A 17,582-nucleotide genomic window follows, 5' to 3' on the forward strand; every position below is an offset into this window, starting at 1 on the left:
GAGCTGATTTTCGTGAGTGACAATGCTAAAACCCAATTTGCTACAGAGTCTTGGTTGTGTGTGTTTTCTAAATAAAGTATTTCTAAATGAGACTTTTGAGAAAGTTTATGCAGATATCTAGCTTTGAATCAATTTCAGATGACTTTAGATACCTATAGCTATGATTTAAGTATCCAAACTGTTTTTATGTACAATGGAGAGCAATAGCCAATTCTCAAGCACTATTTGTTATCATCTGTTTTACACATCCACTTAGGGTGAGATGAAACAGAAGTGAACAGTATGCATTTTTCTGCTTTAATTACCAAGGGAGTTGAGAATGACTAGCTCATGCGCAAACACATACTGTAGATATCACATTTGCCCAGGTGAATTGCAGTAATTTATGTAGCTCTTAATTCTCCCATCAAATCTTTTCTCCGCAGTTATACCCAACAACTGGTGCAGAAATTAATGTGTATGCAGTCATTTCATCTCAGGATACACTTATCTGTTCTCTGGCTCCAAGACTGACTAGCAGGTTTCATTCTTTCTTTTCTTTTTTTTTTTTTTTAATGCAATTGTCATACAAAACTATGCAAAGGAGGCTACTATCAACTAAAACTATGGATAACTGCAGAACAGCGCTCAGTGCCAAGTGAAACTTTGTTTGCAGTTAAAGCTATTTAAAACACACAATAGTTCTGAGCTTGTTTATCCATCATACTAAATTCTGTGCTACTGCCTTGAATAAAGACTAAATTAAAAAAAATATTGCTATGCATAAGAAAAGTCCTGAGTTTGGAGCTTCAGAATTTGACCTGTTAATAAAATTCTTCTATTTTTTTAATAGATGGTAATAGATTTACTTTATAGGTTTAAATAAAATTAAATAAATTATCAACAGTGCATCTCTCTTTCCACTTAAATACAGATTCCATGTAATCTACACAGGAAATAAAGCTATATACAAATTTTATGTTTAGTTATAGATTAGATCATAAATACATTAGTTTCATGCCATGGAACTGAAACTCCCTGAATTTAAGTATTTTGATGATTTTTTTTTTTTTTTTTTTTTTGAGGTATTTAGTTTTTCATTTTTTGGCTGTCCACAACAAAAATTATGCAAATGGCCTAAGAAAACCTACACTTTTTTTCCCCTTTAAAATCTGTGACATTCTCTCTATGTTAATCAGTTTACTTAAAACATGAAACACCAGGACGTTTTCAAAAAATATTCAGCACTATATTCATTCTATTCCCAGAAATTCATATTAACATCAGCCATTCAGTGCAACTTTGAGCATCATGTTTTCAGTATCAAAATGATGAGAAAAAGGCATATGGATAAAGACATTTAGAGACCTCAATAAAGTAGAATCGATCTTCTTGCAATATGAAATGTAAAGTCAATGCTTCAGAAGAAAACTTTTCCAAATGGAAAGAAAGATTCCTTACCTATATGTCTGTGCAGAAGGCGTTCATTAATTTTTATGTTATGACCATTAACTTCTTTAAGTGTAACGATTTCAGCTTGGTGGGCTTCGTAGGAGGAAGAACTGATCACAATATCTCCATCATGATTCCAGTCTACTTTGTCCTCCACAAAAATTCTGTAATGCCAAATTACTAAGTTAATGTAATTACATTTCTGAGAGTTATGTTAAACTTCCTTAAAAAACTTCAAAACAGTTTTGCCTAGGCAGATCTTAGATAGAATCCACAGGCTATGCTCTAAGAAAAATAGCTTTAGGGCTTTCTTCAAAAACAGATGTCTAAAATATGTGAGAGGAAATTAATCCTGAAATGTCTATTTCACACCATTGATTAACAAGATACGCAGTCCCGGTACAGAGTTGCATGGCCCAAGTAAGTTGCATACCAGAGAAGTGTCAGACCATTTTTGGTGCTAGGAATATCCTACAGAGCTGAAAGTCAGCTTTGGACTTTCTTTGGACAATAAAATGTAGGTGTTCACATGTACGGCTGTGTGTGTGTGTGCCCTTGGCATTTAAGGTTCTGCTATAGTTTATTGGTACAGTCAGTAGTGGGTGGAAGGCAATTCAGCTCTCTCTGAATTTGGCATGTACAGCAATATTTGATTCCCTAAAGAAAAGTACCTCTTGTTATGTAAAATGTTCCAGGATATCTAAGACATTACTTTGTAGATGTGATAGGAGGGAGAAACGGAGGGAGAAAGAGAGAAAAAATGAAGGGAGGGAGGGAGGAAGGAAGAGAGAGAGGCAGGCAGGAAATCTCAAATTAATTCTTCTTTAGAATTAAAGTTAATCTAAAAAGAGTATTGTTTTCTTGCAAGAAGTAACTTAGCTGTTCTTTTAAAAAGAAAAGAGTAATGCAACTCATAGGAACATGCTAGTAATAGGGACAGGAGCCAAAACTTAATATTTTGAGGTATATTTGGGGAAAATACCACCTTTCATTGCCAGGAGCAGCATCAGTTCCAAGATGTGTCCAAGATGTCTTAGGATAAGCACTAAAAATTTGCACCTGCCCATAAACCCCTGGAAAAAAACAGAAGCAGAAGTTCAAAGGTAGGGGAAAGAGAGACTTGAGAAGAACTGAACTAATAATTAAATACAAAGGAATCTTTATATTTATTAAAGTGTGCTTCTATATTTTATGAAAAGTGTAAGAACAGCACATAGCCTCCACTTGAAAGACAAAGTGAACTAGAAATGAAACATTAATAAAATAAAATTGCCATCATACGTAAAAACAAGAAAGAGGATTGTACCATAGAAGTCTCAATAACTCAAATTAGAATTACAAAGGTATCAACCCTCCCAAAAATCTAATGAAGTAAAAAAATTCAGTAAAACTCCAGGAACAAAAGATACCAAAAATTACTTGTTCATATTTCTTATCAGAGGGGAAAAAAAAAAAAAAAAAAAACAACACTTTTTTTCTGGAAAGGAGATCCAAAACCATGGCAAATACCTAAGGTATAAAAACTTTTCATACAGATGCTCTAAGAAGATTACATTTGAAACATAAAAAAATTCTGATTTCCTGCATTGAAATGTTTTCTTCCAGTTTGCTGACCTGATCTGAAATCTTTTCATTTGCGCCAGTTCAACATTTGTCCTACATCTCTAATAGTAACACATTGCTTCAGAGGAGTTGTGCTTCAAATATTTAGTGAACCCCTTTTACTGCCTGGGCTAATCTCCTCCACAGACAACTTTTTTCCATGATGTACTGTGCAACTATAGTCTAAAAAAAGACTGCAGCAAGCACTGGTAATGCAACCCTGACTATCCCACCAAGACAGACTTTTAAAATAGCTTCCATGATATTGCATTTGCTATGGTTTAAAATGATAGCATGAATAGTTGTGAAGTCCCACATGATAGTGTGATAAGCTGCAGCAATGCATCTATTTTCTTTTCTAGTCACTAAAATCATAGGAAGTTAAATTGCTAGCCATTGTTACACTTCAGCTCCTCGGTAATCTAGACTTTAAAACCCCTTCAAAATCCTTTTCCTCTATAGTTAGGTGTCTGTCTTGCTTTCCAAACATTACACTTAGTTATTTGCTAGAAGTCCATAATTGTTTGATCAATGTGTGCAATGGTTTCTCAATGTCATCATCAGAAATGAATTTGGAATTTCTGATTATTTATTCATTTTTTTTCTCAAAAGTTCTCTGATATTCTACAAATCTTGCTCAGGCAATTTCTCTTGCTAGAATTCTGAGTTTCTACTGTGTTTACAAAAGTTCCTCAATGAACAAAACCCTGTAATACTCACTTAGTGTTTAAAACATTTTAAAACATGCAAAACCAAAAAAGTTAACTTATTTCTTTAACCTCAGTTATATGAAAACATGTACAAGTTAACATAAACCTTCTTCTGCCAGTTTTTCTGTGAGTTTAAATGCTTGGAAATATTTAAATGTGTATATTTGGGTCCATGTGGTGGCTCTTGGATGTAATTACTCTCACTTAAGTCAGGCATTTAAAAATAGCTATGTAAGTTTAAGCTCATCATAAGCTTGAAATTTGAAGGCAATTTTTTTCATCCTAAGAGAGACCAAAGATAATTGAGACCAAAGCAATATGCATTTCTCTCCACTTAGCAAGGTCATCTTAGTTTTAATACTTTCAACATTGACAGCTACCTTTGACAAATCTCAAGTCTACAACCAAGAAAAACTCCTGCATGTGTCTTTTAAGTCATCTCCAGTTTCTTATATAAAGACCTCAGGATTTGACATCTAGTTTCTCACTTCTGTTGAATTTTGCCTAAACAAAGTCCTCCACAAAAAATTCAGGACTTGACCTGGTGAAAGTTAAAATTTTTAGATGGGAAGAAAGCGTGCATTTTTGTTAGATGTTTTCCTGTATGACATTGCAACAGGCTTAACAGTGGTAGATTTGGCTGTTGCCTAAGACTGGTTTCCTGTGAAAAGCTGAACTCATGTTACATACCAATACTCCCTGGGTGGACATTTATTTCATCCAGCTGATCACAGTAAATCCCTTCAGATGCTCGAAGAAGGACCAGCAGCTTTAAATCCCTTTCTAAGGGATGATGAATAGAACCTGCAATAAAGACAGAACAGCAACAACCCACCAGAATGATATGAATGTCTTTCGTAATGCTGAAATTCAGGTGTAACTGGGGTGCATGAATCCAAATGTAGGGGTCCAAGTTTCTCTCTTCAGCCTATTTTTGTCTTTCCGGTTCTTTAGTATTTCACCATGTCCCATGTAATGAGTTCTTCAGCCAGGCTGAGTAAAACAGTCTTTCAGATCAACGGAAATATCAAGGGAAAAGAGTAAGGGAGAAGAAAATGCCCAAGAAGTTTTGGTGTGTGATGGTGTGCTCTTATCTTGTGGCAGTAAGTTTGTACAGTAAACTGCATTCCAAATTTGACTTTATTTATTTCACCAAGGATAGTTTACAGCTTCAGAAGAAAATGCCCCAGCACTAAACAGACACTAAGGAGGAAAAAGTAGGACAGCTTTTGCCCTGGAGAAATGTATGCGGAGTCCAGTAAAAGAGTTCATCGTTCCTTTAAAATCAGAGATTAAATCAATTATGCAACAGAAAACTGCAGCAGATGTAGAACTAAAAATTATATACATATCTGTACAAAATTAGTTGGCCTGTCACATTCTTTTAATATTTAAAAATTACTAGTTTGGAAAGGAAAGCTGATTTTGTATCCTAAAGAAATATTTCTCTTTAAAAGCATTTTTAAATAAATGAAATAAGTAAAAAAATTCATTGTTCCCCACCACTATCTGACTATATCTGTAGATATTTAGATTCTCTTTGCAGTTTTTTTAACGTGTAAAAGACAAGCAGTACAAGATTTGCACATCCATTTAATATATCTCACACCAGTGAGCTCGTATCTTCTCTGGGGACATGGAGGGAATTCAGTTTCACAGTGTCCATCATCCATCCAAACCATGTTTGACTTTTTTTTTTAAACTCTCATAACTGTGGTTTGAACACAAAAAAAAAAAAAAAAAACAGGAACTGGGCTGTCACCAAATACCGTTTTCACAAAGCAAACCTAGTAATAAGCACTTTCACCACTGACACACTAGGTTAAACAAATATCCACTGAAAATAACAGAAGAGCTATCATAGAATCATAGAATTATGGTTGGAAAGGACCTTAAGATCATTTAGTTCCAACCCTCCTGCCGTGGCAGGGACACCTCACATTAAACCATGTCACCCAAGGCTCTGTCCAACCTGGCCTGGAACACCACCTGGGATGAAACATTCATAACCTCCCTGGGCAACCCATTCCAGTGCCTCACCACCCTTACAGTAAAGAACTTCCTCCTTATATCCAATCTAAACTTCCCCTGTTTAAGTTTTAACCCCTTACCCTTTGTCCTATCACTACAGTCCCTAATGAATAGTCCAACCCCAGCATCCCTATAGCCCCCCTTCAGATACTGGAAGGCTGCTATGTAGACATTTGTGTCTGGTTTTGTATGCAGAGTGACTGTTTTCCTGCTTCACTGTCACAGCAAGATATGATTTAAAATATTCAGGCTGAATATACTTTTCACAGTCCTTGGGTCAACCTTCTTCCCTAAGATAAAGTTATTAGCTACAGTGAAGACTAAAGAAAGACTCAACAAAAAAAGTCTGGAGACCTTTATACTGATTTTACAATGTTATTCACAATTACCAGTTCCTAATCATGATGATGTCTCTTAAAGAGGGGATTATTATTAATTATCATTATAAATTACTTTTGGTGTTATTATCGGTATTATTATTCTACTCTTGGTTACAAAGCATTTACTATTTCTTCTAGTTAAATCAGTTATAAATAGCTATGTGGTTTATTGAATTCTCAGCTCACTTTTAAAACCATTTTTAAGTAGCTTTTCAGGCTTAACAATCACAGACAAATGTTTGGAAATGTGAATTCTAAAGGCTTGAACTGGACACCATCACTCTTTTAAGAGACTTATATCTGCAATTAGCTAAAAATTTGTGATTTTTAATGATAGAAAGCATGATAATAGGTTAAGTAATGTTGCCCTTATTAAAGAAAAAAAAAAACCACACAAACCCAAAATGCAATCAGAGTGACAAAAAAAAAAAATTATAATAAAACTGTTCTTAATATCTCATCACCATATTAAATTTTTACAAAAGAAATAAAAAAGTGGGAGGATGATGCTCACAGAAGTGTTTCAGTGGCTGGGAACTGCAAGTGATATATGACACAAAAGAACATGGGAGGTATCTATAAGTAAAAAAAAATTACTTGTTTGAAGTATATTTAGAAAAAAATAATGTGAATACATGCCTATTTCCCTAAATAGTTCCATGGGTTTAAATCAATAGATTTCAGCAGCTTCAATGCAACTGCTACAAAAGAAGTGGCCCAGAAAATCATTGGACTATTAAGGTGGACTTTTCAGCAATTTTGGGATTGCTCACGATGTCTCAGAGCACTTGAAGTAAGTTAATATTGTGCCAATATTTCAAACAAAGATAAAAGCAAAAGCCCTAGGTAATCACAGGCCTGTCAGCTTGACACTGATTCTAAGGGAAAAATAAATAAAAATTGAATGTCCAACTCTGAACACAATTAATAAATCATTAAAGGTGGATGATATAATTAATGCCAATCAACCTGGATTTATAGAAAAAAGGTCTTGTGAAACTTCCTTGTTATCATCTTCTAATGAGATTACAGGTTTAGTTTATAAAGATAATAGCTTTGATATAATACAATTGGCTTCTCCAAGGCACTTGACTTAGTAGCACCAAACTTTCTGATTAACGAACTACACTGGTACAGCCCAAACATGGCACACATCAATTTACAGGCTGACTTATTAAAATGGGGGCATTGATTCACATAGGTCTGGTCTTGGAAGCTCCGTGGTATGCAACATTTTGTCAACGATCCAAAGTAGTGTAAAGATACTGAAAGTAATGGAGAAGCTGACACAAATGGGCAAAAACCAATTAAAGACATGGGCCAGCAAAATCAGAAATAATTTTAATGTGAAGAATTAGGAAAGAAAGTGAAGAATATTCAAAATATAAAATTACAGATCTTGAGAAGGTATTGTGATTGGATGGAGAACAAAAGAATAGAAAGGGAAAAGCAAAGTAAGGTCTGAGATACACACTTTGGATTAGTCTAAATACAACCCTACAGAACGGCTCATGAAAACAAAGATACGGAAATGACAGCTACCTCAGCTTACTTATAGGGAAATCCAAAATAATTAATGTACCCAAGTCACTGGGGCTGGATAAGTTTTATCATCTTACAAAGTAACTGCCATATAAAATCACAGCTCTTGCAATAAGCAGTTTTGTTTAAACTACCAAGTTGGCATAAACACTGGAATAATAATCTCAGCAACACATATGTGAAGAATATGGGCTTTAGGTTCCTGTCTTTGAACTTTGGATGTGAAAACTTCAGGTTATTTGCCCCACTTTACTGAGCTGAAGATCACATCAAACTGTCCAATTACCTATCCTGCATGAGAGATGCACAAATGGAACCCAATTCATAGTGGAAAGCTTATCAAATTGATGAGCAACCTGGTGAGATAATAAGACACTGCTGGCAGAGAACCAGAAAATAAAAGGTAATTGCAACTAGTAAACTAGAAGCTGGCAGAAGAGTCTGGTGAGATGTGCAGAAAATAGAAAGAGCTTCCTCAGACACGTTCTTCCGACTGGAAAGTTTATGTAGAATTTGAGGGACCTGCTTATTTATGCCCATACGACACATATATGCCAGCCTGAGCACTGCTCCTGAGCAGTGGTTTGCTCACTCTGGGTATTTCAGGTGTTCCTTCAGTGCACACACAGGTCAACCTGTTGGTGCATACACAGCAACTCTGCAACTTCCTACAAGCTGGGCTCTGCACAGGCACTGCACAGTCAGTTTGTGCCTCCACTGTCTGCCTGATGATACATGTCACATCAAATAGCCTCGCTGCAGATGCGTGACCTTCTACAAGGGGCATCTAAAGCTGATCTTCTTCCAGGGAGTTCTGGCACCACAACAAATGCACTACACAGTGCAGAAAAATAACAACAAAAAAGCGCCAAATATAATAATCACATGTGTAAGAAACAACCTGTGCTATTAGTAAAGTCACCACTGATTACATACTTTACTGAAGAAGTGTGAGGTCCAGCTGTCTGGATTGAAACACATCTGTTAGCACAATGGTTGCAGCTGGTTCATAATCCTTCAACAGGTCTAAGCTCTGGCGAGCATAAACCCTACTGTGCAAAAATAGGAAAATAAAAACAAGGGAGAGAACAGACAGGTATGTTTTTTTCTATCCAGATTTTCACTTGTTCTGTACTGCAGCCTGGATCTATTTTACTGTTTCCATTGTTTTCATATTTCACTTTTATTCCAGATGTTCTTCCTGACAGATTTTTGTTATGTTATTTTTTATTTTTCCATAACAAAACCCATTCCTTTTTTTCCTAGAATAGTGGGTGTTTACTCCCTTCTAGCCTTTCCTTTCTTTACGACATGACACTGCAATGGCTATTGCATATAAGAGTAAGGAACTCTCTGAGATAAAATCCCCTTCCTTCCATTGTCAAATAGACTTTGCTAAATATCTTGTCGTGACCACCTCCAATATCAGCTCTGTGTTTTCTGCATCCAAGATTATTTTGAAAACCATGGTATATTGTCACCAGAAAGTCTGTAGAGTTTTTATTTGTGGTCGATACACAGCTTGATAGTCACTTCGTGTTGGTTCTCCTTCCTGAGCTTTTCCTTCAGGTATTCAGACTGCATTCTGCAAAGAAGCCTGTAAAAGCAGCTTGTAAACAAGGAGACATCACATGGGTTGCCCCTTACAGGTGGTGCTGCCAAATAAACAGAAGAGATGAGAGACAGATAGCTGTGGAGTAAGAGCCAGCAGCCAGAAGGGAACCAGCAGCCAGAAGTGAAAGATGAATGTCCAAAGAGTAAGAAGGAAGACACGTAGGATAGGATTCAGCTGCCTAAATATAGATGTCTAATGCCATCTAAGAGTCCTAATGCCCTCAAAACCATTATATGAAGTTGGCAGATATAAGAGAGTGATCAACGACAGAAGAGGGGCTTTTCAAGCAGAAGTTGGAGACCAGGTGGGACACCTGAGGATGCCCAAAAGTGATGCAAAATCCTTATATTCACAAAACTGAACCATGTTTCCAGGGAGATTCGTATCCTTACTTTTAGATTTCTTAACGCAGATTTTTCCGTGTTCTCTGGCTGTCTGAGTTAACAGAGACCAGACAATATAGCAGACTGTAATTTGCTCTAGATCCCTGTATTGGTAAGTCCCACTTACTGCAATGACTCCACTGACTGTATTGACTAGATCTCTACCAAAATAGCCAGCTCATAAGCCAATGACCACACGTTACACCTAAATTTGGGTGCCTTAAACATATGAATCCCTTTCTTAAATACAATCAATTTAAAAGAAACCAAGTGGCTTGGAAAAGGTAAAAGTAGAGCAGACAGAGGCTGAGTGTTTTACTGAAGAGGATGCAGATGGTGCAATGAACTTTCCAAACCACTTTTTCTGTGATGAAGGATGAAAAATTGATCTCAATCCATAAACAGTACTCCATCTTCATACAAGTTAAATAGCTGTGCAGGGGTGCTATGTGACTGCAAGAAGGCTCAGCTCAGAGCTAAAGAAGATGGGACTCACACAATAGATGTACTGGAGAGGTTGGAAAAGATAGCCAATTCATGAAACTCACTTGTGCCCTAATTGTTGTTATAAGGCTGAGCATTAATCATCATTAACACACAGCTATTTTACGAAGTACAGTGATTTATCCTTTGGGAAGCCAATATGGGGGTTCTTACTAATACTGAGAAGAAGGGGATTGAATGTATTAAAGCTCTTACCACCAGCAAGATAAGAGACATCAGAAATGTCTGGGGTTTCATCTTCAGACAATCAAGCCATGAGCTAATGAAGACCTTAGGCGTCTTGCCTCAAATGAGTGACATCAATGACAAGCAGCCATCACAAGATATGCAAAAGTAAAAAAAAAAAAAAAAGTGACAAATTGAGACTAAAAAGAGAAATCCTATCTAGATAATTACTGGATGAGTTTTATATAAAAAGCAAAAAAAGCCTGCCAGTAAAGACGACTACAGTGGAGTTCAGGATGAATCCAACAGAACAATTTGTATAAAACAAGCTTCAGCATATTCTGCAGACTTATCAGGAGCCGAGGACTTTGTCCAACAGTGGAACAGACACTTTTTTGTGCATATCATCTGTGTCTTAATGCTGACTTATGGGTTAAAATGAATGGAACCATCTTAACTGAGAAGTGGAAAAAAAACTCTTGAGATGTTGAGCTCAAAATTTCTTTTCTATTCTGACACAGGTGTGCTAGTGATATTTAACAAATCACTTAATCTTCCTGAACCTCAATCTCTCCCCTATAAATTGGAAAAATAGCTAATTTTTTTTTCAGCATGGTAACACATGGAGGTAGAAGTACATGGATTCTAAAATGCTACTGCAAATATCACCATCAAAGAAGAGACTTTGAAATTTTAAGTGAAAAAGAGAAAGTCCCTATCTGGAAGCTAAGACTACTAGAGAAGAAGTGATCAGAAAGTCTGACTGGGTCCAAAAACACTGAAGTGCTAGATGCACCTGGACAAATTACTGTGAGGATAGACTCATACATTTTACTCCTGGGTTGTCCAAAGGCTCTGACAGAGTTCTTGTAACCCTCTTTAATCATCTCACATCTTCCAGTGATTCTGTCGATGACAACTCACACGAGCTTGTGATCATACTTTAAAAAGGAAAGTGATGACAAGCCCTGGGGGATCAAAGGTGTCCCAAGACTTCTGGCCTGCCAAGTCACTTTGTTTTCTCATCTCAGTTTCCCTGCAAATTATTGTTTTAATAAAAATCAATTAAGTTCTTGTTGATGTTTCACAAACTCAAATTTTACACCGATTTTTCCCCCATTGTTATGTATTTCTCATCATCACTCAGTTCCTATATACTTATAGTCTTCATTTAACTATCTGACCTTTTTCTTCAGGTAAGATATAAGTATTCTGAAGGACACCAAAGTCCAAGTAAGATTAGTTTCTAAAACTTATTATTGCTCTCTGGCAGTGTAAGTGAACAAAATACTCAGGCTCTACCAGAAAGTTTTGGGACTCGGTCACTGAATTAGAAGCAACAGCATTTGACCAAAGATTACTATGCTGAAAACAAGGCATGTAGAATTTAGGCAACAAGGAGGACCTGGGGATTTGGCTCACATGATGTCAACCTCAGATCCTGCTCAGGCAATGCTGAATGCTGATGTCCACATCTATTAAATCTGTTTACTAAACTGTCTCATTATCTATTTTGTGTCAGGATTTCTTTAGGGTGTGGTAGAATTGGACAGATGGGCTTCAAAACCTTCCTTCAGGCACGGAAGAGTCAGGATGGGACAGATGGGCTCCAAGAAGTTACCTTTAGGCCTTGAACACATGGGAAGAGAAAGAGGAAGGGAAAAAAGGCATACGCTCCTAGTTCTACAAGCAAGCATGGAAACCAGTATAAGATAAGGGAAACTTGTGGAGTCTTTACCCACCTATCCTCTCACAGCTGAAACAAGAGCAAGAATAGCTCTCCAGAAGATGCTGGACTAGAATCCAACAGCTGCAAATACCTGTTTAGTTTTTAATATCATTACTACTCACAGATGTGCTGGAGGGGAATTTGTGCAGCAAAGAAGTGCCTCAATGTTTTTTTAATAAGTGTTTTTAGCAATGAACACATGCTTTTTCTTAAAACCAATATGAAACCATATTTAAACTACAAAGGAGTGTAAGAAAGAAATGACTGACTCTTTTAAGTATATATATATATATTAACCTCCTAGATTAGGGCTTTTAAACCTCTTTTTTTCAAGGAAAAACACAAGACAGAAAAATAACTCTTTTGGCCAGTACTGTATTAGCTAAACAGTCCCCTGAGATTAACAACAAACAAATATTGGAGCAGACTTCCTCAGGAGGTGATTACACAAACAAATTCTCTTTTTAAAGTTCATGAAACCAATCTCGAGAAAGGTCAAGCAGTGATCAACAATGTGATCCCAGTGTCCTGAGGATTCCTGTAAGTAAATACAATGCTTGGCTTTAGGAACCTTGGTATTTAAGGGGAATTATGTGAGTAATTACTTCTGTGTGGAAAAACACTGATCCTGTCCTTTGCAAATAATGTGGAACAGCCACAGTGACACTGGGGACTCTGAAACCACTATAAATAAGGGTAAGGCAGTATCACCCTGAAGTCTTGGTGCTCATCTGTATGGAGGGATGGGAGGAACAAATGTGCTGAATCCAGCTGTGCTAGGTTCATGCCCCAGCGGGATTTCCAGGCACTATGGGGGTTCCACATGACTCTGTTTATGTTGGCTTTAAATACTTCTGTGTCACCTAGAAAGTGTCTTACCAATGCTCACAGACACCAGACACTGCCTCGAACACTAAGGTAGATCCTGCCTTGAGGAATTATGTCTCGTAAAGCAATCCTAAATGAAGTAGGGAGGACTTTTACATGTATCAGATACAATCTCAGTTGCAATGAAATAAGGATGATTGCCATTAGCTTCAGTGGGTGAAGATAGCAGTATTTGCAATATGTTGCTATTAAATTAACAGGTAATTAACTCCAGTGGATAATCACTGTGCTTAATATGGATTCTGGGTGTCCACATTGCAGATATCCAAATAGCTATGGGACATTAGATGGCCAACTTGTTTATAGTAACACTACACAGTCTTTCTTCCCACTTTTGCTGTCTATCAGGAACAGAAATAAAACCCAAGAGTCCAGAAAACAGACAACTCACCCACTTTCAGTGTTCCTCCAGCCACCACGATACAGGCTGCACTCAGGACGTTGCTGGAGTTGCTGGGGAACTCAAGAGTCCCCAGGATGTAAAGGCCTCTCAGAGGAGGAAGAGCCATATCCACCATGATGGTCCGGTCTGAGAAACAAAGCAAAAGGTTGTTTAGAATGATGGCAGCCTAATAACACTACTTGCCATAAAGTGTGGCATTAAAAGTGAAGAATGTTAGGTTTGCTTGAGTTTTGCTTTATTTAGACCGCTTTTGCTTAGAACTCCTGGAGCAGGGTTTGTGTGTTTGTGCAGCACCCACAACCAGAAGTTCATCTACAGCTGGGGCTCCATAGTGCAGCTGTGATCTGATAAATGAATAATATCATATTTACAATATCGTTGCATGCTTAGGCCTCATCAAATGTTGCTTAAACCTTTAGGCATGCATGTGAAAGACAGCATGTTAGGGTGGCAATCTTGCTAGGTGAATCTGGCTCTGTTTACGAAAGTAAATCTTGATCACCCATTGTAATGAACTAAAACTAAGTTAAGCTGTGTCCAGACAGCATTTTACCCCCATGGCACTGAAGAGAACGAGACTGATGAAAGAGAAAAAAATCCAACAGTATCAAATAGGTGCTCCATGGCACAAAAAGCCTGCAAGTCCCCACCTTGTTATCAGCAGTGATCAGGGTGACAAGCTGAATAACCCAGGGTGATAACCTACCTCCAATGGCATCCTGTCACTGCTCATTCTTCTCTATAATTTGGCTTTACTCTCTCAGGTCTTAAGCATAAAAGGTATAAAAGCCACTTTTTCCTCACCAATCAAGGGGAAAGCTTTCCTTACATCAACACAAACTGCAGGAAGCCAGACATTTTCAATTCTGTATTCATAAAACTACTCAGTCCCTACTGATAAATGATTAGTTAAAATGACCAGGGAAGGCACCATTCCCTCAGATACTTAAGGACAAAAAAAAAAAAAAGAGTGTATTTTTACATTGCAGAGCAGTAGGGACTGATTTTGATTGAGAAAATGACAGTGTCACTGCCACCTCCTAAAGCTGCAAGTCCTGTGAACCTTTTAAACACCACTTAAGCTTTCCAAGTAGGACATGAGGAAGGTTGTAAATGGTGTATCCTTTAGAGGTAGGCCACTGAACAGAGATGAATTCCACCCTGAGGGCCCATCTAATATTCTTTGATGTCACTAGGAGCTTTTCAGTTGATTGCACTGGAAAGCAGCTCAAGCCCTTAAATTGTAGTTTCCACCTCCTTTTACTATTGACAAGAGTAACAATTTCCAAGTATAATGCACCTCTAAGTAAATGAATGTTCCTGGAAAAAGAAAAAAACAAGGTATTTCTTTGACAAGGGGTTCAATGAGATGACCTAATTGTGACTTCCATAGAAGTGTCTTACAGAAAATAAGAATCTTCACATAATGACAGCTGCCAAATCCTACACAGAGATTTGCTGTGACTTTCATTGATCTTAAGTGCATTCCATCCCTGGAAGTGTTCAAGGCCAGGTTGGACAGGGCTTTGAGCAACCTGGTCTAGTGGAAGGTGTCCCTGGCCATGGCAGGGGGTCAGAACTAGATGAGCTTTAAGTTTCCTTCCAACCCAAACCATTCTATGATTCTATGATTCATTGAGAGGCATAGATATTCAAAACAGGAGAGATTAAGGAACAGACATATTTTCCAATGGATTTTGACAAAGTGATTATAATGGGCCACTTGGTGTGGAAACAGGAAGAGCCATGAAGTGTCTTGGGAAGTGGATCAGCTCCTTCGCAGTTTCACTTCTGCTTATAGCCGTTAGCAACTGCTTTAGATGAAGACACAAATGACCATAAAAGACGGAGCACAGGGAAAGCCCTTTCCCCAAAACATGCAATTAGGGTCTGACTTAAACCTTCTAGAACAAAGGTTGAAGTATTTTTCCGAGCCTGGTTTTCAGGAAACATAACCCAAACCTACATGAAGTACACTCAGAAGCGGAATGCAAAAAGTGTGAGTAGGCTCTCTGCAATAATAGTATTTCCTAGGTTTTGGCCCTTTGGTATTGCAGCCCTGAAGTTTCATGGCTTCAAGTGGGAAGAAACTTCTACAGGATGTGGGGTCCCAGATCTGGTTGCAGATTTGTTTGTCTCTTCTACATACAAGTTCCTACTCTATCCCTTTTATTCAAGCATCCCACCTCTTCCTCTCCCAGTTTTGTTTTTTTCTTTCACTCTGGATATCAGCAAGGGAAACTCTGAAAGCCCAGGACCTCTGTTCTCAATGGTTACATTAAATACTGCATGAACCCATCATTACTCTGAACACCTCATCTCAAAAGAAATTCCCTGCATCCTTAGACTGAACATCTTTCAAGCATGCAAAATTTTCATGGCATTCAGATGTAACAAGGCTCTACGTAACAAACACAGTATTTTTTCCTCCTAAATCTTATACTGTTAGCACTTGATACATTTTTACAGGCATGAAGAAACTCTTGTCTATAACACTTTTACAGGACAGGTATAGTCCTATGCCCTGCAGAGCTGCGAAGTGAAGGCACAGTGTGTGAGGATATGAAACAGAGAAGAGAATAAGGGGGAAGATGTTGTTAAAATGATATCCCTCCAAGAGAAGGGGAATCTAGTTTGTGAAATCACAGCTCAAGAATGTGGCAAAAAAGCTACAGTTGACAAAGGCCATAAGTATATTCATCAAACACAGACTGAAACATTTTTACAAGGAAAAGAAGTGCTCCTAGGCATACCATTTATATGTCAAGTTTCAGTCTAGAACAGATATTTTTGCTGAGTTACACATCTTTCTAAAGAAGGTTTTATAAGGGAAATGCTGACTGCTCTATAACTGTAGCATCATGTATGTGAGCCTTGAAACACAGGAGTGAAAAATTCCCCCATTCAGAGGTATCTCTGCAAACCTATATCTTCCTCAGTTTAAAAGAACACCACTCTGGGGTGTTATGCTTGGGGTGTAAAGTCCTTGGAGGGCAAAATGTTGCTCTGTAGAAATAGCTGAATGCTCACTTTGAGATAAAAAAACATCCTACCACACTTGAGGAGAAAAGCAAACAGATTCAAAGGAGACTAACTTACACGGTCCTTACAGAATACACTCATTTATGTAGTAGAGGGAGATGATGACTAAGTGGTTAAAATCATAAACTTTAGGTCACTGAGCTCAAGGGATCTACCTTCAGAGAAAGACAAACTGGAGTTGTTTTTCTCCCATGAAGACATTAATAAAATGGCAAGAAACTGCTTTCAGCAAGCCGCAGTCTGAGCCTGAAAACAGGGCTATGTTTCATTATATGTATACTTTTTTCAGACAAAAGTTCACAGGTATGCCACAGTCTTAATGTTCAGATGTACAATACTGAGAAGTTGCTAATGACTCCAGCAATGACATAAAATGCCTTTGATCAACCGCATCGCTATATAAAACACCATAGCATGCCATTGAATGGAAATCAGGCACAACAGAAGAGCTATTATACAAGATACAGTACTCCAGCATTCATCTCTTCAAACAGAAAAAGTTCAAAGAAAATCAAAATCAGAAAATGAATAACAGAGTGAATTCCACCACTGGGAGGGAAAAAAAAAAAAAAAGAAAGAAGAAAAAAAAGAAGAGAGAAATTGCCAGAGGCTACATGATATCATATCAATACCCTTCAAAACAGCATTCCATTGCCTGGAATTATAACACATTCTCCTTCCATGCAGAGCACGCTGCATCAGGAGTGTGTCATACTGAAAACCATAAACCAAAGCCCTGAAAATCCAAGGGCTTGAGCAGCTAATGCCACTGCTGGCCCACAGAACAGCATGACTAAACTCACCCAGCTTGTTTTTCAAGGTGGTATGACTACTGAAGCCTGGTGCACATGAGAGGTCCTTGTGGAATGGCTGTGGCTGCGGAGGATGAACAGTAAAAGCACACGTTTCTTGCAGCCTGATCTAAAGATTTCCAGCTGGGACTGAAAGAGACTTATATCTGCTCATTGAGGGGACTTGTAATATACCAATGCTAAAAGTCACTTTAACATGAGGGACCCACTTTTGTTGCAAGTGAAATTCATTCTTGTACTAAGAAGTGTATGAACTCCTGAAGTCCCACCAATGCTTTCAAAACAGGACAAAAAATGGGATAACTTAGTACACAGCCAGATTTTTCAAGCCCTTCAAAATGCGCC

General features: G+C 37.7%; 1 protein-coding gene across 5 annotated transcripts in view; it reads right to left on the minus strand.

Moving 5' to 3' along the window:
* PKHD1 (PKHD1 ciliary IPT domain containing fibrocystin/polyductin) overlaps positions 1-17,582 on the minus strand; it is a 272,144-nt gene that overhangs the window by 93,845 nt on the left and 160,717 nt on the right. For all 5 annotated transcript variants that reach the window (XR_010613271.1, XM_065681837.1, XM_065681838.1 and 2 more), the window contains exons 52-55: positions 13,372-13,509; positions 4,434-4,547; positions 2,417-2,504; positions 1,441-1,595 (exon numbers count right to left, since the gene is read on the minus strand). Coding sequence is in view for 4 of the 5 variants with exons in the window: in XM_065681837.1 (XP_065537909.1) it covers positions 1,441-1,595; positions 2,417-2,504; positions 4,434-4,547; positions 13,372-13,509 (495 nt within the window). In the remaining variant the exon portion in view is untranslated. The remainder of the gene's footprint in view (positions 1-1,440; positions 1,596-2,416; positions 2,505-4,433; positions 4,548-13,371; positions 13,510-17,582) is intronic.

The sequence above is a fragment of the Lathamus discolor genome, chromosome 5 (assembly GCF_037157495.1).
Source record: "Lathamus discolor isolate bLatDis1 chromosome 5, bLatDis1.hap1, whole genome shotgun sequence".
Taxonomy (NCBI): domain Eukaryota; kingdom Metazoa; phylum Chordata; class Aves; order Psittaciformes; family Psittacidae; genus Lathamus; species Lathamus discolor.